The sequence below is a fragment of the Amblyomma maculatum genome, chromosome 1, assembly GCF_055883805.1.
Source record: "Amblyomma maculatum isolate TAMU_Amacu chromosome 1, ASM5588380v1, whole genome shotgun sequence".
Classification (NCBI taxonomy): domain Eukaryota; kingdom Metazoa; phylum Arthropoda; class Arachnida; order Ixodida; family Ixodidae; genus Amblyomma; species Amblyomma maculatum.
The window spans coordinates 284,758,011-284,780,249 of record NC_139344.1 but is presented as its reverse complement, the minus strand read 5'-3'; the positions used below and the strand labels follow the sequence as shown (position 1 = coordinate 284,780,249).

General features: G+C 43.0%; 1 protein-coding gene across 5 annotated transcripts in view; it reads left to right on the top strand.

Annotated features, from left to right (window-relative positions):
* The window catches only part of LOC146206722 (armadillo-like helical domain-containing protein 3), a 73,677-nt gene that overhangs the window by 24,125 nt on the left and 27,313 nt on the right, over positions 1-22,239 (top strand). For all 5 annotated transcript variants that reach the window (XM_084591518.1, XM_084591517.1, XM_084591520.1 and 2 more), the window contains exons 14-20: positions 3,193-3,268; positions 3,358-3,433; positions 5,650-5,748; positions 6,311-6,369; positions 7,267-7,332; positions 10,161-10,291; positions 17,728-17,816. In XM_084591518.1, the coding sequence (XP_084447644.1) occupies positions 3,193-3,268; positions 3,358-3,433; positions 5,650-5,748; positions 6,311-6,369; positions 7,267-7,332; positions 10,161-10,291; positions 17,728-17,816 (596 nt within the window). The remainder of the gene's footprint in view (positions 1-3,192; positions 3,269-3,357; positions 3,434-5,649; positions 5,749-6,310; positions 6,370-7,266; positions 7,333-10,160; positions 10,292-17,727; positions 17,817-22,239) is intronic.

The window sequence follows — 22,239 nt, the reverse complement described above, 5'->3', positions numbered from 1 at the left end:
GAGTTCGCACTGTCGAATCAAACTATTTCGGATTACGTGAAAAATAAGGAGAAGACCACAGCCATCGCTTGCACAAATTACGAACGCTGTGAACTTGCTGTCTAGCGTGTACAGCGAAACGACAACTTTGGCGCAAATACAAGCTCAAATCGTCGCCAGCAAAAGAAATTTGCCGCAAGGTAAAATCGGTGACTTTTTTAAGCCGATTTCCTCTGAATAAAGTGATTTTTTGTGCTTCACGGATTTTTCGGACTGTTCGATTATTCGGACCATTTTTCGGGTCCCTTCAAGTCCGAAAAAACGGTCGGTGTCCAAGCATGAAGATTTCAAGTGTGAATTTATTTTTATTGAATACATCTTTGGTTTAGTAATATCATATTTTGTACTTGCATGCTGTGTTTACACTAATCTAATGCAATTTTTTTTTTAGTTCATTGGTTTGATAGGGCACCTTGTGTCATTGTTCAAAAGCAATGTATGAATATAATGCATTTTTTCTTGCTGCTCCTCGAGATAGCTACATTGGGTTCATCACCAGACTTGCAAGTTGTAAGAAGAGCCAATGGGCGGAGGAGGGGGGCGGCTGCGAATGCGTCAAGCATTTAGCTTGGGCTGTTAAGAATGAATTGGCTTTGAAAGAGTAGGAATAGGAAAGAAAAGTGAGGGGGCATAGATCTGGGCCACATGAGTAGTGATGCAGCAGTGACTGCGTTGGAGATAGCGCGCACTAATTAGTCGATGGTTCTGCTACGCTTGATCTGTGTTTGATGATGCTACGCACATCCTTGAAGTGTCCTCTCTGAAATAATGTTGACGTGCCTATTGCTTCCATATTTTTGTATGCCACTTCTGTTTTTTTTCTGAGCCCTTGACTGTAGCTGGCTTGAAAGAGCTGAAACTGAATTATAAGGATAATAATATTTTTATCATTTTCATGAGGCCGCTTTCATGTTATATTCACGGTTGCTTTATACACGTGTAAATACATTATACATATTTTTTAGTTTGCATGCAGCACCGTTCCTATGCTTGTAAGCTTTGCTTCTTTGTATGGTACTCCAGGTTTGTATTGCAGTCCTCTTTTTATTTCCATAGTAGTGATTTTCCTTCTTACATTAGTATGTAATCAGTCACTTTCCATGTAGCTGTGGACAAAAGTTCTGAGATGCAGCTTTGCGGAAAAAGTTTTATTTCTATGGGGTCTGGCTATTAATCAAAAGTATTAAAGCATGGGTGGGGGGGCATGTGTGTTCCATGCTCTGGAAGAATACTAATGGCTAACTAGCAAGGCAATGCAGAAATACATTTTTTTTTTCCCTTGCATTCCGCATCTCACAAACTTGTTTATGACTGTGCTCGCACAGTTTCTTCGCTGCATTACTGTTGTGATGACAGTGATATGATGACTTACGGCTTGTTGCTAATTTATACCATACTGGGCAGGATTCACTTTTGTACACGTTTTTATGTGCAGGTGAAATGCATAATTTGAAGGACTTAAATTGAATTTGTTTATTTATATGGCCATTCAGTATTCTTTTCGTGGTTCTTGAAAAATGGCAAAAGGTGCATGGTTCTAAGTGGTATCCAAAGCTAGTTTGACCCACACATTTGTGGTAAAAAAAGTTTCAGTGGTTGCATGTACCTATTAGCATTAATCTATTGCAGCTGTTGTTGTGCCTATAACAGTACAACCTCAAATCACTTTCAGGAGGTCACACGAAACCGTCATGTAATCCAGGCTTTGTATGATTGGATATCTTGCAAAAACTTGTGAATTCGATTTACAAATTCATCTGCTAGTCTGGCTGCCAAAATTATTTATGCTTTTACAAATTCAGTATGAAAGTGCCTCTATTTTCTTCCTGTGAGAGTTTAGTCATTGACTTGCATATTTTGCGTCTTCTTTCTTAAAATGCTTAAGGCTTCAAATCAAGCGTGTGCAGATTACATGATTTTGTGAACATGTATTAAAAAGTGCAAGATTTACCAAACATTGCCGTGTAAACATCGATCCCTGAACTTGTGCCCTTCACTGGCCAAAAAAGAAAAGTTAGCTTCAAAATGTAACTTGATGCCGACGAAGAGGAGGCTTTTGACGAGGCCCATATGCACTCTTGTTGCGCGCTAAGTAGGAGTATCGTGCTGGATGGAAAATGATGATTTGGACAATGTGCAAAAGATATGTCTGCTCCGACATTTCAACGACGTTTTATGATACACAGTACAAGCATGCCAACGACGTCTGTCTGCTCAGACTTATTCAGAACTGGTGTCACTCTGCGGCGGCAAGCATCAGTGTCTGTGGTTAGAAGTGTGCGTTAGGCATTTGCATCATACAGGAAAAAAGAATGATGCAGTGCGAATGCAGGTGCACCCTAGCCGATGGCACACTTCATGCAGCGAGGCGCCACTAGCCTAACATGCTTCCCCTCTGAAGCCGCAGTAGAAAGAAAGCACTTTGGAACTGATCATAGGAACATCTACTCGTGCCACCGCCAGCCATGAATCTGAAATTGATTTTCGTAATGTCTTTGTTAGCAAAGCGTGCAGAGCTGTCACACACAGATGGGTGTGAGTCGCACGCATGGAGTCAAGAACCGTTGCAGAACTGGCCCTACAAGCCGTTGTATGCTGGATCGTACCCTTGCATGCACTTATCTCTCTTGATTGCGACATGGAACACTCCGATGTGATGCCTACTGATTGTGCTCTGCCATCACCTGTTATTCCAGACATTTCCTGCCGGCCCTCGTATGAAGTTGGGTGGGCATAATTTTTCATTGTATTATGGAAGTTTTTAATGCATTAACCCTATATAGGGATTTGCCAGGCCTGCCCCAAATTATCGCAGAAATGGGGGGGGACACATAATCGGGGGTTCCAGTGCATGCATGCCATTCTGCTTGCAATTTTCACATGTTGATTGAAACCAAATGTGGTACCTTGTTACATTGAGTTTCTAGTGTGAACCTTGTGGAAAGCTTGGTTTTATATGCTGTTCATCATTCAGGGTGTAGTAAAATCTGGTGGGCCCTTTTCAAATTTCGTGCCAGTTTTTGAGTTCCCTTTTACTTCATTTGTTTGATATATACTAGCTAGTTGTACTTTATTGTGTGAGTTAGTGCTGGTTGTTTGGGTCTTAGCATAAGCTATGTTGTTCATGGTAATGCACATATTTTTCTCTTTCAGGAGTGATGATGCTGTTCTTCTCGCCCTGTACGAGGCTGTTCACTTAAACAGGAACTTCATAACTATCCTGACAAATGTGAGGCACTGTGCTTTGCACGCTTATCTTGGTCTAAAGCCTGGCTCGTGTGTGACTTTCCAACTGTCCTTGTTGCTCTGGTCTCCCAGTCCCAGACAGAGTCCTGTGCGACAGCATCGGCCCCTAGCAGTGCTGCCACCTCTCCAGCAGAGCACTCTCCCCATGGTATGCCACTGGCCTACTCACGCTTTTGGAACAAAGTAAGGTGCAATACATAGAATGCTGTAGACACTACTGGCAGTAAGCTGTAACAGATGTTGTCCGCAATATTGTATACAGCTTGTTTAGTCAAACAGATGTTGCTGTTTCTGTAACCCAGAATTGAGAAAAATGTATTGGGAAAAATCTGCACATGGCTTTGTATGGAAACTGTGATGCAACCATTCTTGGCGCAGCATTCTGGGTGATATACCATTCCCATTCAGCAAGTTGGAGGCTAGTCTGCGATAAGGATTCGATCTGACAACATATGCTCTATTGGCCGAAGTTAACCAACCATTGCTCAGGCATCTGGGGCTGCACGATGGTACTGCTCTTTCGCTCTGTGCGTTCACGCCAAACTTGGCCCTCACTCTCGTGCCGCTGCGCTTGATAAATTTTTAGTGCTGCATTCGGTCACTCTGGTGCTCGCAACAAAGGGAATTGTGCCTCACTGTTAACCGAGCACATGGTGCTATCGCGCAGTAATGGATGGCTGCAGGGCATCAAAAGCACTGTGAAGGAACAAAGACTTGTTCTGTTTTGTTGTTATTGATTTATGTTCGCCTCGTGTTGCATATTAGTGCTTGTCACCCACCACTGCTTGGTTTTAGGCAAGACGGCACAATGGCAGCTACCTTGATGCGTGCTTTTTCATGCTGGAGTGATAAGTTATAGAGATGGGGAGGTTTTCTAGGGTGCTGCTCCTCTGTTAAGATTGGTTTTCCGGTATGGTCACCAGCAGCGGGTTTAATATTCATTGCAGTGAGTCCTCTGAAAACTTCTTTTTATCTAGTTGCAGAGACATTCCTTAAAGTTTATTCACGGAAGCCGATAACAATAGCAGTCAATGGCATGAAGGGGTGATGAAGTGTGATCAAAAGTTGCCGTTGACCGTGACAACTTGGCCGACTCATTTTGGCGTTGAGTCATAGAGCGCCACCACTAGCTAATGGACGCCCACGCGGCGTTTCCCCCTTTTTCTTCACAGCATGCCACAGCTGATCCACCTTGCCACCTTAAAGGTGTTGTGGGGCAAGCGTCTTCTTCAACATTCCCTAGATATTTTCGATCGTGTTGAGATCGGCCCCATGAAGCGGTCACAGCAGCTGAGGCATGGCGTAGTGGTTCAGAAGGGCGCTTACAGTGCGTGCTTTGTGCACGAGGCTGCTGTCATGCTGGAACAGGTAGCAGCCATCCTGAAATGTCCAGGACATGAGTAATCAAGTGCTTGGTGAGGACTTTTACAGTACCTCGTCCCGGTGAATGAGTCCTTGACCCAACTGATGGCGCCCCAGACACTGACTGAGCAGTAGCTGCTGCTAAGCATGCTGTGGAGATAGCCAGGAATATAATATGAGAGAGCAAGCATTAACATATGACGTTGGGTTCAAAAGCATGGAGTTAACTCACTGCGCTGCAGAAAGAAAATAAAGGTGGAGGCTAAAATTACACAAATTTGAACATTCAACCCACACTGATATGCAATATGTGCCAATGAAACCCTTGGTATTCAATACTGCACCTATGTCAACTCAAGCGGGGAGAAATGTGGCAGCACTGCCTTCTTGAGGCTACCCACTTTATGTTTTAGCACTGAGAAGTTAATTGAACTTTACCTATGATTTTGATTAGCTTCGAAGGTGCCAGGTCATACCTGCTGTTGAACAGATGCCACACATGCTGCTGTTGGTCCCAGTGTGTACAGAAGGTGGACTTGTCCGTGAAAGTCAGAGTGAAGGCAAAGATTGGCGTCACTCGGGGCACTCTCGGTGTGAATTCACGGAGTGAAACAGCAGCACCGCAGTGCGGTCCTGGAGCTGCTCCGGCTGCTTGAGCCGTGGTCTGTTTCCTTCTTTGGCCAATAGTATCTCCAATAGCATGCCGTTCATTGTAAGGGCAGGTGTTCTCCGAGAAGTGAGACATATACTGTGCTTTCCTTTCCTTACAAAACCAAACAATCTAAAGACGTTTAACACTCTGCCAAACTCTGTGCCAGTCTCTCTATGCCAAAATTTTCACAGAATAATGTCTGTGTTAAAGGTGCTATCGCATTTACTGTTAAGGCAAAGCTTAAGCATCCTCCTAATTTCCGTCTGGAATTGGGAAATTAAAATTTTTTTGCTTTTGTGTGAAGTAAGCATGCTTCGGGGATTACTAACTTTTTCTTTATTGGCATGCAGACTTAGTTCCCGTGGATGTGAACACCATGGATCAACCACCATCCAATTTGCTGGTCACATTCCTGGAGTTCTGCTCCATTGTGATGCAGAAAACAAAGGGTGGGTTTGATTCACTACTATTCTGTACCCTTTGGTTCATGGAAAACGTGGTTAATTGTAGCTGTTATTTATTAGAAATAACTGCTTGACTTCACCCACTGACCCTCTTTTTTTTGTATATGCTGATTGAGACTTAGTTGAGAACTGATTTTTTGTTTTCAAATTATCATACATACTTTAGCACTGTTCAATTATGGTCTAAGATCTATGTCATTGTTGCTGTATTGTAATTAAAATTTTAAGCATTTTCTTGAAAGTATGTGGCAGAAGATGAACAGGTGCAGTCAGAAGCAAATGGAGCACGCCATTGCCTTCAAATAGTTTTTTACACTTTGCCTTATTGAAACTAGCAGTTGTGATACATGCAGGCCAGTAGGTGATTGACCTTCTATGTGAAAAATAAGGTTTGGTTTATTTTGATAGGGAAAAAGTGACTGCAGTTACAATAGAATAGCTCTGTTTACTTGCCTGCACCTGCACTTGTTAAAAATTTGCTGACCCATGTTATTTATCACCATTTGCTGTTGCATGCTTCAAACACTTGCACTTTGTCATGTTCCAGTTGAGGCTAATGCGAACACAACCAAGCTTGGCTTTATAATTCTTACTTGCATCACTGAAGTGAGTACCTGCATATTATTTGGCTCCATTTATATCTTTTTCGCCTGATATTTTCTGCTGTTCTAGCACAAAAACATTTTAGTGTACTGGTACAAATTCTGTGAAGCAACAGAATTCAGTCATATTTTACTCTTATGGATCCTCTGGTGAATGAGGCCTTTTGCACGTATACTCCTGGGCAACTTTTTGTAGCTATGCAGCCAAAGCTGCGGGAACGGAGCTTTCGTTACGGTGTTACTATACCAAGTTGTTCTGGCATATCTGGCATTAGTTACAATTTCTGTTTCAGTTACGCCTTTACTTGAAATAATAGTATTTGAGCTGCCTACAACACAGAAATGTGTTACTTTACACCACTGAATGAATATAAATTCGCAGTTAATGAACATCACACGCTGCATATGTTGTCGAAACAAGCGCATTGGGAAAGTACGCAGACACCGGCGAGTGGGTGCAGTCGACACACGCTCTGCAGGATTCCCAACCAACGGCGCAGCCATCACATTTGCGTTGTGTAGTGTACAGATGCACTACACTGTAATGGCTTGTATTATAGCATAATCTTGATGTCATAATAATGTGAATATTTCGGTAATGGTACAGCATTACAAGGTATTTATGAAGGGAGTATATTCAGCAGCATAGTGAGCTGATGCGTTTTGGCTCTGTAGCTTTGGCTGCATAGCCACAAAAAGTTTTCTGGGAGCATAGTACTTCCTTATGTGTACTTGACTGCTGGTCGTGACCTGTTGGGGAACAAAGTAACTTTTTTGCTCTCTATCATTTTAGCGGCATTTGTAGAACTTTATTCTGTGGAATCGGTCTCTGTAGATAACATGTTTTTCACTCTTGAATTTTTTTCCTTATTCGATGCTCTTTGTTGCCTCATGTTTTCAGGACCAGTATGCCAATTCTATGATGCACGATGTCAACATGGTCTTCAAGGTTCAGCTTCACAGGATGGTATGTCCCTTTTACTGTTGTTATCCTCAATTAGTGTGGAACAGTTGTAGCGCCTTAGTAGGTGGGAGGAAATTTCATTACGTGTTCAGATCCTTGAAATTGTTAAAGTGCCACCTTCAAGCTTGTAAATAGTAATTGTTCTTGAATCCTTGAAATCGCTTAAATTTGCCTATTATATGAAATAGAAATCATTATTGAAATTAAGGAAACAGAATTAGATTTCTGATCATATATCTTCACTTACCCCCATCTGCCACTCCCATGTTTTTGTTTTAAAAATTGTCACGAACTGGGAATGTTCACTTTAATAAAGGGCTCACTATTTTGAGGCCATTGTTTCTGGCCATTCTAGTTGGGGCCACTAGAAGTGTGGCAGTGTTGTTATAGTGTGCACTGATGGTTTGTGCTTTCAATCCAAAGGCTTCTTTGTGCTGCTGAGTGTTTGCTCTTCCTGTGTAGATGAAGTCATGCAGTGCGAAACAATGTCAGGGAAGCTTTAGTTTCAAAGTAATGACACTTCGAAAGACACAATTTTGCTGCGATCCACGAATGCACATTGCATGAAAATACAAGCCCTGTGGCAAGCACTTCAATCCAGCTGCTGTGGGCACAGAAGCATGGACAGGTCATTTAAAGTGTTGAAATGTGGAGTACAACTGAGTGTGGGTGGGCATTTTTCTGCAAGCATGAGCAAGTGAGCCATCATCTGTTATGGTCAATGCATTAGAAGGAAGTTTGGCCAACTAGCAACAAGACATCATACTTTCAAATTAAATGAAGCTTTTGTGAGAGCAAACACACCACTCATAACTTTCAGGAGGAAGAATGTTCTAGATATATTTTTTTTGTGAACCTTTAGCCTTTAGTTGCTCCTAAATGGACCTGTTAAAAGTTGTGAAACTGCGATTTGTGCTACATCCCGGCCATGTAGCTGTTTAAAGGGGGTTTAATGTAAGAGGACCAGAAAGACCTATTTTATACCTCGCAGCTTGAGTGAAGAAGCTGTGTGTACCCTTTGGGTACTGCATCCAATGCAGCAGGGCCCATACTATCTTAGCATTATCATTCTGAAAGAGCTGAGGAGGGCAACATTGCTTACAAGGCACCAGTATAGCCTGAAAAAGCGTGAACAGACATACACAAAACTGGAAAGCAACTTGCATTTGGTGACCTGGCTCAGCAGAGGACTGTGACCTTCTGTGCATTATAAAGTTAGCCTCATAAGAAGAGCAGCGGCTAAGGGCAAAGGATTGTTGATAGTCAGCAGTAAGATTTATTCGAAGCTCCAGGGGTTCTCTAGAGCTTTTCATGACATTTCTTTAAAAAATAATGACTTTTTTGTCAAATGCTGCAAAACATAGTGCCTACAATTGATTTCAAATGCTTTTATGTCAATAAACTGTGACGTGCTACATTGCATTGGGTTCTTGAAAAATCTAAGATATAGCACAGGAAATCCTTGAATAACTTTGAATAGTATTTCTGTGGAGCCTATAGGAACCGTAAGATCTACTTTGTTGCACCAGAAAATGTAATATTACTTTCGCAAATTAAATCTAACATGCTACATTTTTATCATATGCTAAAAGCAAGCTCTAAAAAGAAAGGGAAAGGCAGTATTGTTAGTGATGTCACATGAAAAAACATGGCAGATTTTAAATCAAATGTAAATTTTTGATATGAAGGTATATGGTGAACTGATGGAAAGTTATCACAATGGCTGTTTATTGTAGACAAAATGTTATCATATGTCATACTACTGCGGATGGAATGTGAGTGCAGGGTTACCTTAGTGCCTTTATAGAAGGGAAAAAGGCATTGGTGTTGGGAAGTGATGCTTGCCTTACTCATGTTTTCTAGTGCACTAGCACTAAGGCTTTCACATTTGCATGATGTTTCTTGGCTCCTCACGAGCATGTCTCTGGCAGGTGACATGGCCAGGCACTGCTTGAACGGCAGTTTTATGTGATATCATGAAAACAATGTCATGGCCAAATTGGTAGGAGCTGCCAACTTGGGCAGCGTTCTTGAGATAGGGATTTTGATTCCACGCTGTTTCTTGGTTGTGCAGGCAAATTCGTTCGGATTGGTTGAACTGAGGCTTCATATCTATGTTGGCTGGTCTTTTACATAAGGTGGTAAATTTGCCACATGTAAATCAAAACTGAAGTGAAAATCAAAGTGCTAGCTCACCTAATTTACACTTTGCCTAACCATGCTAAATTAGCTGTCATTTTTCAAAAATCTACCTTTGTAATAATGTGGAAGAGTTCCCCTTGTGCAGCTAACCTCAGCTGCCATTTTCAGTTAATTGTTTTTTCAATGCTGAAGCATGTAATATATGACTGTCACCTTTCGGAAATGCTATTAGTTTCCTACATGCTAAAGAGTATAAATCAGAGGTGCTTATCAGCTGTACAAAATTGTTGATAGTTCATCACAGGCAACTGAGGTACCTGACAGCTAAGCAGCAGTGAATAGCATGCTTTAAGAATATCTTGCAAATATTTATGTTGGGGATACTGACACATTTAGTTCTTAAATAAATTTCGGCTTCAAACAGGAAAGAAGAGACTTGCATTTTTGGAGCAGCTGTTGCTTAGTGGAGGTGATGTTGAAAAAATGTAACTTCTTCTTTTGTGGCTACTGTGTGTTAGAGACAGCATCCATTGTGTAACCACAGAAGGCTGTCTTCCTCTGATTTTTGGCTTGCTACTCGATGGTTTGAAACAGTCACTGTTGTTTAGATAAACGTCTAACATGTGGAGAGTGACAGCCTTACCTTGAGAGCTCAACAAGGGGCTCTGTTTACCCTGTTTTGGTTGCAGCCCATGCGTCACCGCAAGGTAACACCCTTACGAGATGTCCACTCTCGGCCTCTTGCCTGTGCACTCTTGGACCTCATGGTGGAGTTCATCTTCAGTCATATGAAGAAGAACCTTCTGCTGGATCTGTACCAGTAGGTTTGCATCTGCTATCCCTAAGGTCCCCAGGTTTCCACAGTGGGAAATTTTCATTTCTACGAGTTAAGAATAAGGGATTCACAGTATTCAGTGGGAGACATCAAATGACAAGCCTTTTTTAAATGACCTGCATACTCCAAATAATTTAAATCAGAGCTGGGTGTTGCTAGATGATGTTTGGCTCTTGACTCATATTGTGCCTCTCCAGCAACTGTATGATCTTTGTGATGGTATTCTAGCGGGCATTCCTGCGCCCTTTGTGGTGATCATGTCGGGACACAGCTGTGTAAAAGTCTGTCACCAGCCTGATGCTCACCTTCGTTCTTTGTTGGCTCATTACCGCAACATGAGGAAGCCTCTAGATTGTAGGCTGGGTGCGCTTGAAATTAAACACCTTTTTTGCGGCCGCTATAAATATGGATTTCAGAATGCCAGTATCCCATTGAAGGATTTGGGTGTGCTGTTGCAAAAGCTGTCACACAAGTTGTTCAGGCTTGCTTGAGTGAGCAGACGTAAAAGCAAGCATGTCAAGGCATTGGCAGAACTCTGTTTGGTACCCAGATCCTTGCTTTCAATTTAACGATTACTATATTTCTACATATTAATATGAAATTTTCTCCTCAGATCACCTGGTTTGGAGACACTTTGCAGTGCATTCAGAACCAGGTATTTGTTGTTAGTAACCTAGTGTGTATTTTTTTTTCCAGCTCTTCAAGGTAGTTGTGGCGACCTTTGCCACTGGCCATACGAGCTGCTAGCTTATCAGTGACATTGGGGCAGAGCACACCCCAAGACATGTGTAAAGGCAAGGGGAACAATACTAAGGAAAGATACGTCGAAGGTGGTGGAAATAGGCGTTGTTCAGCATCCTGTGCAACTTTCGCATTGAAAATTTTATGACAATTAATGATAAAAAAGGTCGCCAACTTATCTTTGTCGGTCAGAATATTAGGAGCATTTAAAAATTATGTTGACCTAATCAAGATGTGTGCCTAAACCATTGTGTTGTTTCATTCTTCACAGAGCATTTTTTTTAAAAGCTTGGCACGAACCTGATACACCCTGTAAAGTGCTGCATTCTATAGAGATGCTGATACTAGCTCATTTTCAGAGATCTTGCAGGTTCTTTACTTACAGCATCAGTAGAGTAGCTTTGCACTTTGCTTTCATCATTGGTTTAGTGACTTCCTTTTGCTTATGAACTAGAAGGCAGCGTCTTACAGTGATGAAGCTGCTGAGCTATATAAATCAAACTGTTTGAAATCGCAAATTCTGGTGCAGGCCACTGCAGAGCCCAGCTCTTGCATATTTTTGCACCATGTGTGCACTGTTTTTTATCCATCAGCAAAATTGTTTCAACGTGCTGCCTGTGTGGATGCTCCTCAGCTGCAATCTTCTCAATGATGGTCAATGTATACGACCCAGTATATTGGTTGAAAACTTTCTGTAGCATTAAAGGGTACTGAGCTTGTGCTGAACTTGTGCAGGCCACAAGCTTTTAGCTCTGGCTGATTCGTGAGCACTCGGCATTTTCAAATTCCATAGTGCGCGTTCGCAGCTTTCAGGACAGTGGCACAGAAGTAAAGGGGTGTACGAACATTAGGAATTGCAGATAGACTGTGCACAGTAATTGTCATTTGATAATGGCCACGCTTATTCTATTCAAAGCAGCATTTGAGTAAATATTTGAAAACATGAATTTTTATGCTGCCCAAACAAGGGGTCAAATACTGTGGCATTTCGAAATAGCACTCCCCCTTTTGGAGTGGATGTTCTTGCTCTTGCCACACAAATAAATTTGTGCTTTACTCATGAGTCGTTCATTTGCCAGAATGCCACAATGCATGCACTGTACCAGTAGGCTTTGCGTAAGAGAGCTGCACTGACGGCTTATGATCACATTGTGCCATGGAGGGTGGTTGTGACTGTGTTGCGACAAAGAAAGCTACTAAGTTCTATTGTTTTCGGTCACAGATGAGGCGATGAGACAGGGCTTGCAGAGAATAGCATACTGGGCAAAGCTGTGGCATGAATGTGCTCCATTAAAGTTTCCATGGTGACCATAGTCACCCTGGATAATTTTCATTGATTTAGAATTTAGAAATTGGCTCCTCTACATCATTTCACCATATGTAAAAGTATTCGAAGATATCTATAGTGGCTGCACAGCAACCATAGTTCTGTGCAAAGAAAGTGATAAAATTCCAATTAAGAAAGGTGTTAGGCAAGGAGACACCATCTCCCCAGTACTATTCACAGCTTGCTTAGAGGAAGTATTCAGAGACTTGGAATGGGAGCAGTTAGGGATTGGGGTTGATGGAAAATATCTCAGTAATTTATTGTAAGTACCTACAGCGCCCATGAGGCATTATTGTAGGGGGGATACAATAACACATGCAAAGAAGATATAGGGAAACTTGTTAGCAAGGTAACACAACACACTAATAGAACACTAAATGAATTCACAAGTAGTATAAGTGATAACATAAAATACATTAACACAGCGTTGGCAAACGCACGAGATCTGGAAGAAATATATCACAACAGCATTTCAACAGCACTTTGGAAGTCAGGTGCATAATCTGCAATCTGCAATTCGCTGATGACATTGCCTTGCTAAGTAACTCAGGGGATGAACTGCAAAGAATGATTCATGACCTAGACAGGAAGAGCAGAAAGGTAGGCTTGAAAATCAATATGCAGAAGACTAAGGTAATGTTTAACAGCCCCGGGAAGGAACAGCAGTTTACGTTAGGTAGCGAAGCGCGGGAAGTAGTAGGCAAATATGTCTACTTAGGACAGGTAGTAACTGCAGATTCAGACCATGAAAGGGAAATAACTAGGAGAGTAAGATTTGGATGGAGAGCATTTGGCAAGTTCTCGCAGATTATGACTAGTAGCTTACCGGTATCACTCTAGAGGAAAGTATACAACTGTTGCATCTTACCTGTACTCACCTATGGGGCTGAAACCTGGAGGCTAATGAAAAGGGTTCTACTCACACAGAGGGCTGTGGAATGGAAAATGGCAGATGTGACGTTAAGAGATAGGAAGCATGCAGAGTGGGTCAGAGAAATAACTTGCATTAATGTCGTTCTAGTGGAAATCAAGAAGAAGACATGGGCATGGGTAGGGTGTGTAGTGTGAAGAGAGGACAACCGATGGTTGCTTAGGGTAACAAATTGAATTCCAAAGGAAGGAAAGCGTAGCAGGGGGCGGGATAAAGTTAGATGGGCAGATGAACTTAAGCTCGCAGGGGTGAAGTGGATGCAGCTAGCGCAGGACTGGGTTAATTGGAGGAATATAGGAAAGGCCTTCGCCCTGCAGTGGGTATAGTCCGGCTGATGATGATGATGATGATGCCACCATTCAGGACAAAAGAAAGTGGATTATAGACAGAAAAGCCTCAGAGCCTGTTCACACAACTGCATCTGGTACAGTTCTGCTGCACGCACTGTCCCATTTTGTGCTTTCATTTTCACGCCTTTTATTCAGACTTGCATTACTGCAACCATGGAATGGCATTGAAAGCCATAAAAATTTTCCTGCTGCTTGTCAGTATGTGGAAAATTGTTTGAAAAATTTCTTGCTAATTTCTCAAACTGAACTGAGATAATGGTTTTGCAGAGGCATGCTTTTAAAAACACTGGATGCATATGTTACTAATTTAAAGTAGCACTGAATGTTCATTGCAGCCCATCACTGGGCCTACAGTACGGTCAAATCTTGATATAACGAATCTCGCGGGACCGCAAAAAATTGTTTGCTATTTTAAAATATCGTTCTAATGAAAAATCTGCGATTATAAGCCAGTGGTCAAACCTAGGTATGAAAATGAAGTAGTTGGCAGTAGGCACGTGTAGACAAGTGAAACCTCAAATGAAACTGTTGCACTAACTCCAAAGGTAATTTATTTGAAGAAATCAATTATTTTCTTCTGCCTCATACATCAAACACAACCACGCACTACATTACACCACTAATGTACATACACCTTCTACTTTGTGCTACACCTCATCAGGTGCGTGATTGCACCGAGCGATGAAAGTAGGGACTTTGTCCATGTGAAGAAACGTCGATGGTTTGATATGACCTCACCTTCAGTGCTCTTTGAAGTTTGAAAATCTTGTCTCGTTCTTTCAAAATGATTGCGGCGGTCGATGGGGCAATGCTAGCTGTCTGCAGAGGCCAATTTGCATTTTCCCTGCATCAATTTCTCGCAGTGAAAGCTGCGTTCCTATCTTCTTGACACTTCGCTGGCTGCAGTCATCGTCAGATCTCGCACAAACTTTGCAATAAGATAATCCGCACAAACAAAACAAACCGTCCCGCACGCGCGAATGGCACGACCGACCGACCGGCGAATGATGCACAACACGGAGAAAAAAGGCAGGCGGCTAGGCCTGCTGACTACTGCATAATGAACCACAGCTTTATGGTTGTGCTAGGAGCTGGCACTAGATATGCTGACGATGATCATGGACCTTCAAGTGGTGCAGCGCAACGGCACGAAGCTTGTCAGACCAACTAGCCCTCCAGTTCATGTTGTATAGATCATGGACCATACACACAGAAACAGCGGTTTCTGTTTCACGCTTGAGTTGCGAGCTGCAGCGCTGTTAATTTTAGCCAAATTCGTAATACTGATGTTCCTAGATTATTGAAGAAAAATTGAAATACATATGTTATTTAGAAATGTACTTTATTTTGAAATTCATAATTCTGAAATAGTTTCACATTGAAAATATAGGAAATCTGCTGGGGATCCTTAAAAAATTCGCTAATTTGAAAAATTCGTTAATGTGGTGTTTGTAGTGACGCGAGTTCACTGCATATGCTGTCGTGAACATTGCATTTAGGGCTACAGTCCATAACCGTTGCTTTGAAGCCTCGCGAGAGAATGTAAAAGGGATGGTCCCGCTCACGTTGCAGCTTAAGTTGCCCATTTTGTCTTTTTCGTGATTGTGAAATGTTGACAGCAGTGCCTTTTGCCTTCCAATAATCGACTGCTGGCGGCACTCGTCCTGTGAGGAAGTATCTGCATGAGCACTTTACAGTTCTTCTTGGCAGCATTTACATGTAGTAAGCTCATTAGACATGTGAACATGCTGCCATACTCTGATAGTAGACTTGGTTTACTGACTGCAGTTGTTCAGAAATAGTAAAGAAGGTATTGTCTCCAAAATAATGATTATAACAATAACTAGTAGATGATACCGCTTCCCTTATTTGATGCCTGGTAGACTTTACAGATTCTGTAAATTATGTTGGTTATGGGTAAAAGGACATTTTTTTTTTTTTTTTTGCAATATCATTGCTTATCTTCATAGATGTGTTTTGTGAAAAAGTGTATCTTTTGCTTGAGCTACCTACACTTGTTTGACTGTTTGAAATCATTCAAAAATGTTATATACAATTTTTATTATTCATGGCTTCTTCGCACTAAAATGTTAAGATTTTATTTCACACACCTCTAGTTTTTACATTTTTGCATATGACCGTGATGATAGTTAGCATCTGCCTGCTTGAAAAGCCAAAATGTAGCCTATCCCCTTTCTTTAAGTACAGGCTGCAATGGTTTACAGTCTGTACACCGTCACCTTTTCCACATCCTTTTTTCTCTGCACTGCCATGGACTGGAATGGCCTTTCCCACAATGTAGCTGCAATCTCCTGCCCATCAAGTTTTCTAAGCGATTGATGTAATCATTTCAATGATATCGCATGATCACTATAACCAGTAAGTTTTGTTTTCCCACCCCTTATGTAATACAGTCGAACCCCGCTACAACGAACGTCGCTTCAACGAAATTTTCGCTTCAACGAAATATTTCCAATTCCCCGTCAGCTTGCTATACAAAGTAATGGAACAAATTTCTCATCACAACGAATCATTTTTGGGGCGCGTTTCCGCTTCAACGAAATTTTTGCTATGCGAAGCTCGATTTAAAAATATATCTTACAATAAAACAAGCATATCGCCGCCCATCTATGTACTTCCATAGGCCCACGCTGCTTTGTTTCGCTAAACATTCGCTGGACCCAACTAATCCACTCACTGAAACGCACATGATCACCGCCATAGCTTGGTGTTGATGACAATCGGGCTGGCTGCCTTGCGACAAGGCGCGGGGGCAAGCTCCCGTTTTCTTCCAATCCAGAGCCGCAACCAATCCGTTGCCAAAGGACGCAGCAGCCTGGCAACAGCAGCGCGTTTGCCCTAGTTTTTTTCACTCGTGCTTGTGCTGCTAGTGCGCTGTAATGAATGCGAGCATGGCGACTTCATCTAGAAAGCGGAAGTTCCTCTCGCTTGAAGAGAAGGCACGGATTATCAGCGCGGCATCCAGCGGCAGGAAAAAGGGAGATGTTGCAGCGGACTTCGGCATCTCACAGAGCACGCTGTCAACGATCTTGAAGTCGAAAGACGCGATAGCGCAAGCTCTTTCTTCGGGGACATCCGCGAAGCGGAAAAAGCTGACGCAAGTGGCTCACGAGGACCTTGAGAAGGCTCTCTACACGTGGTTCCTCGACGTGCGCGCAAAGAAGATGCCGGTCAGCGGAAACATGCTGCAGCAAAAGGCGCTTGGCTATGCCTGTATGCTGGGCATCAATGATTTCGGTGCTCACGATGACGACGTCGCGATGCAACTGTTCACCGAGTGCGAAAGTCGCGCCACTGCACTCGTGGCAAAAAAAAAAGAAGCAGAAGAAGCTGACCGACTTCTTTGGAAATAAATGATGTTTTGGCACTATGTGGTCCAACCTCACAGTGTTTTTGGGCTGTTTTTGCCTCAACGAAATTTCGCTTTAACGAAATTTTTCGCGCGCCCCGTCAGTTTCGTTGTAGCGAGGTTCAACTGTACCACCACCATGAGGTCTTTAAGGTAACAAAGTGAAGTGAAGTAATGTCTGAAGCTTTGCTGCAAATTGTAATTTTTTCTGCAATAGAACCTGAAAGGTCTGACACAAAATTACCTTTTTGGTCCAAGTTTCTTTAGGATGTTAAACCCTCTAAACTAAACCTGAAATAGCTGCTGCAGATTACAGTGTCAAATACTTTCAAGTTGTTTTACTGTAGCTTTTTGTCTGGGGTCCATCCCGGTAGTATGAACTTAAAGGGTAAATAAAACTAATACTAGTACTAATACTACAAAAAACTTCTACAGAAAACCTGTTGTCAATTCCACATCTGGTGTCTTGCCTTGTGTGAAAGGCCCGTTGCTCAAAGGGCATATGTCTTTGGAATGCCCTTTTGTTTGAGCATGCATGTGCATGTTTAGAATTTACATGAGATAAGTGAATAAATGACTTATTTTTGTCAGTAGGAATGATGCAGGTATTTATTTACTTGTATGGTTGAAAATGAGCTTGCAAGCATGTAATTTGCATTGTACCATTCACTTTTTCTCTGGCTCACTGTCTCTGTTGTGCAGGAGGTGTTTGGGCATAATCCACCGGCTACTCTGCTACCAGAAAAAGTGTAGGGTGCGACTTCAGTACAGTTGGAAAGAGTTGTGGACCTGTGAGTAGTCTTTGGTATTGTGATAAAACTGTGCTCTGCATTTCAGTTACTGGGTTTTTGTCAACTGGTACCAAGTGTGTTCATTAGTTTAGGCTTTGTGAGCAGTGGTCATGACTCATTTTGGTTGTAGTTAAAGAATTGAAAAAGGTTCATGCATAATAGGCAAACTCTTGGAATGGGCTCCTTTTTACTTTCCAACATTATTATTATTATTTTTTTTTGCACTTTTACCTAGGGGTCTATTATATACAAGGTGTCCAAGCTAAATTTAGCCAGGAACTAAAAAATAAAACATTTGAGGTAGGCAAGAGAAACCGCTTGTATGCAGCTGCGAGCCATCTGGTGCACCACAGGCAATTTTTTATTTTGTAGTTAACCAATTAGTAATTAAGATAATTTATCTAACTTAATAAGCATTGCCTTTAGACAATAAATGTTATTTGCAAAGTTGGAGAGCACCTTCTGAAACCCCCATTCCATTTATATCCGATAAAGAAAGCCTCACATATCTTTTTCCTAAGCTCTAAAGAAAGCCCGCGATACAAAAAATATCCCGTGACTGGTGCATTCGTGGCGCTTTCAACTGTGATTTGAGTGGGCAAAATCAGCTGCGGCCATGGCTTCATGGCTTGCAGCAGCAGGCCGGTAAGTCTGCGATGGTTTCTTCGTCTGCTTCAGGCAGTGGGCGCACGTGATAGTTCAAGTTGCAGTGAGCTCACTGTGCTCGCTGCAATCATCGCCTACAAAATATCAGCCTACTGCTGGAACTGGGCTGTCGAGTTATGGCTGCAGCTAATTTCTTTCACTGAAACCGCGATTGAGAGCAGCACAATTATGGCACGCGAATGCATTAGTCACGTGATATTTTTTGTATTTCGTGGGCTTTCTTTAAGCTTGGAAAAAAGATACATACGAGGATTTTTCTATCGGAAATAAATGGAATGGAGTTTTCACAAGATGGTCTCCAACTTTGCAAATCACGTTTATTGTCTAAAGGCAGTTATTAGTAAATTAGAAAAAGTATCTTAATTACAAATTAGTTAATGGCAAAATGATTCAATGAAGCCTTTATTTAAAGAAAGGGATGGCTCTCGGCCGCTGTTTCGGCAATTAGAGAGTTAGGAGAGATGGGAGTGTAGCTTCGTCATCACGGTTCTTCAAGCTGTTGCTTGTTGCTTGCCATGCGGCCGATCTTCGCGCTGTGAGTCGACCTCTCTCACACTATTTGAAGCAGGCCGCTCTCACTGCTGTATGGAGCAATGGAATGTTGTATTGTGGTGCTTGATAGAATGTCGTCGTGTGGAATATATGCGTAATTTCGTTTCTTCCTCGTGAAAACAATGGACATTGCCATATAAGGTGTTTTAGGTCTGCTGTACACTTCCTGACAGTGGGTGCATGTGTTGTGTTTGAGTGTTTCGTGTCTTCCGAGAAACCACTTGTCAAGTATGTGTGGTGTGTAAGCTGCGTTTGTTATTACTTTGTTGAAAAATATCTCGTGGTCGAGTGAGCCCTTTCGTGTTATCAAACACCGGCGTTGGTGTCGCTTCATATAATCTAAGCTTGCTGTCGTGTACCAACAACAGCTCGAGACAGATGCATGGCTCAGCACTTGTGCGACGCTCGGTCGCGAATTCGGCCTTAAAAAGGCTGTGGGGAATTCTACGAAGCCTGCTGGAGAAAAAGAAATGTGCACCACTACTAGCAGAGCTGTTCCTGCGCGCGAACCCAGCTGCACTCGAGGAAAAGGTGATCCACACGTTCTTCCCGCATGCTTCTGAGATACTCACGCCGCCATTGCTAACAATCACGATTGAGAACACAATGATGGAACTTGAAAAACCATTTACATTTGGCGAGCTATTGGCAGCACTAGCCCACGGCAAACCAAAATCGGCCCCAGGACACGACGAAGTAACATGGCAGGAGCTCAAAAACCTTGGTGACGAAGCCCAAGATCAGCTCTTAACTATCATAAACGATTTATGGGAATCCGGAGTGGTGCCAGATGCACTCAAGCTATCATTGATATACCCCATACCGAAATCAGGGAAGGATCATAACCAGAGAACCTACGGCCAATAGCTCTCACGTCAACCATCTGCAAATTGATTGAGCGAATGATAGCCGCAAGAATACAGCATTATATCGAATACGTACAGCCTGGGTTGCATCCGGCTCAGGCAGGATTCCGTCCGAATATGGGCACGCATGATTGCCTTTGGCTGCTCTGCAGGGTAATCAACCGCAGGTCTCGTAAACAGACACCAGATTACATCCTCGTGGTTGATATTTGCAAAGCATTTGACAATGTAAACCAACAGGTAGTCCTAAAGAATTAACAAAGAGATATCCGAGCCAGCATTTGACAATGTAAACCAACAGGTAGTCCTAAAGAATTAACAAAGAGATATCCGAGCCAAAAAGCGTACAATTGGATATGCAGCTTCCTTCAAAGCAGACCTATTGGGCTTGGCAAAGCTTCGGGATGGAGCCCCAGAACCTATTACTTGGATAGGGGCATGCCCAGGGCTCTATCCTCGGCCCTTTGCTATTTAACCTGGCCATGACCCGCGTAGCAGAAGCGCTCGAGAGAGACACTTCGGCCCGCTTCACCATCTACGCAGATTATGTCACCATATGGACAGAAGCAGTGGATTGCCCAAATGAAGAGGTCATGCAGACCGAGCTGCAAGCAGCAATCTTCAGCCTTACTCACAGCTTAGAAGCATTGGGGCTACAGCTCTCGCCTGAAAAGACACAACTCATAAGCATAGATTGCAAGAATTCCGCAAACGCCAGAAAGCAGATTATACTGCCTCTTGGATAACACAACATCACGTCTGCAAACGGGCAGACAAAAATCTTAGGGGCACAGATTTCTAGTTGCAACAGTCTTTGTAAATAGATTCGTACATTGCGGCGTAATTGGACTCCGATGTTGCATATGATTTGCCGGATTTCAAACAAGTACGGTGGAGCCCGGCAAAAATCGTGCCAAACACTGTCTAGAGCGGTTGCTGTCGGCTGGATTCTGTACGGGGCACCTGTGTATGAGTTTTCTCATCGTGACCCTAAAGACATCGAAAAGCTACACAGGGCCACTCTTCGCACCATTACTGGGCTTCCTAAGCACGCAAGGAATGAAGAGCTACTTAAGCTGGTCAGCATACCAACTCCTACAAAACATTATACAGTGAAAGCTCGTTAATTCACAACTCGTTAATTCGAAATTTTGGATAATTCGAAATAATCATCGTGGTCCGGTCCGCAGTGCATAGAAGTCTATGCGCGTAACAGCTCGTTAATTCACTCAAAAATTGGTACCGCCACCCATAATTTGAACTGCGCGCCGCCAAGCGGCGCTGTTAAAAACCATCGTTGGAAGCTTTCACGGCAGAACGATAGATGGCACAACCATCGGGGCGCCGCTAGGGTGCTGGAACAAGTACTAAACAGTCTTTCCTGCCGCGACTCCTTCGAGGAACGACGTTTTAGTGTTATCGACCACGGTTTCGTGTTGCATTTCGTGAGCCCTCGTTTTGCACGCCGCTTGTTGTGAGCTTGTGTCCGCGAGATGTGTTCGCGTGGGAAATACTGTGCCAAGACGGTGAAGGAGAAAGTGGCTATTTTACGCGAGGTGGATGAACGGAAGGCCAGCAAAGTGGAAATCGCGAAAAGCACGGGATTCCACCAAGCACGTTGTCGACGTACGTCCGAAATAGGAAGGCCATCGAGGATGCCTATGAAGCCGAAGATTTCGCCAGCAACAGAAAAAGGCTTCGGCTAGCCAAGTATCCGGAAATTGAGACCGCTGTGATCACGTGGGTGAAAGAAATGAGAAGCGCTGACATTCCACTGAGCGGCCCAATTATCATGGCGAAGGCGGCCGATTTCGCCCTGCGCTTGAATGTGGAAGATTTTGTCGCCTCCGAAGGATGGTTTCACCGCTTTAGAGACAGACATAATCTTGTCTTCCGGGTGTTGTCTGGAGAAGCCAAAGAAGTGGATGCAGAAACTTGTGCCACGTGGCGAAGCGGTGCTCTGCAGCAGTACTTAGAAAGCTACTCGGCACATGATATATTCAATGCTGATGAGACGGCTTTGTTTTATAAGCTCCAGCCCGACAGAACAGTAACATTTAAAGGGGACAGCTGCGCTGGCGGCAAGCGAAGCAAAGAGCGGATTACTGTTCTGGTCGCCGCTAATATGACCGGGACGGAGAAGGTCCCTCTTTTTGTTGTCGGCAAGGCACATAAGCCTAGATGTTTCAAGAACATTAGGACGCTGCCGACGGAATACTCCGCCAACAGCAAGGCGTGGATGACGGGCGAATTGTTTAAAAAATGGCTCTTGAAATTCGATCGGAGGATGGAGCTAGGGAAGCGTCAAGTTCTCCTCATTGTGGATAATTGCTCGGCAC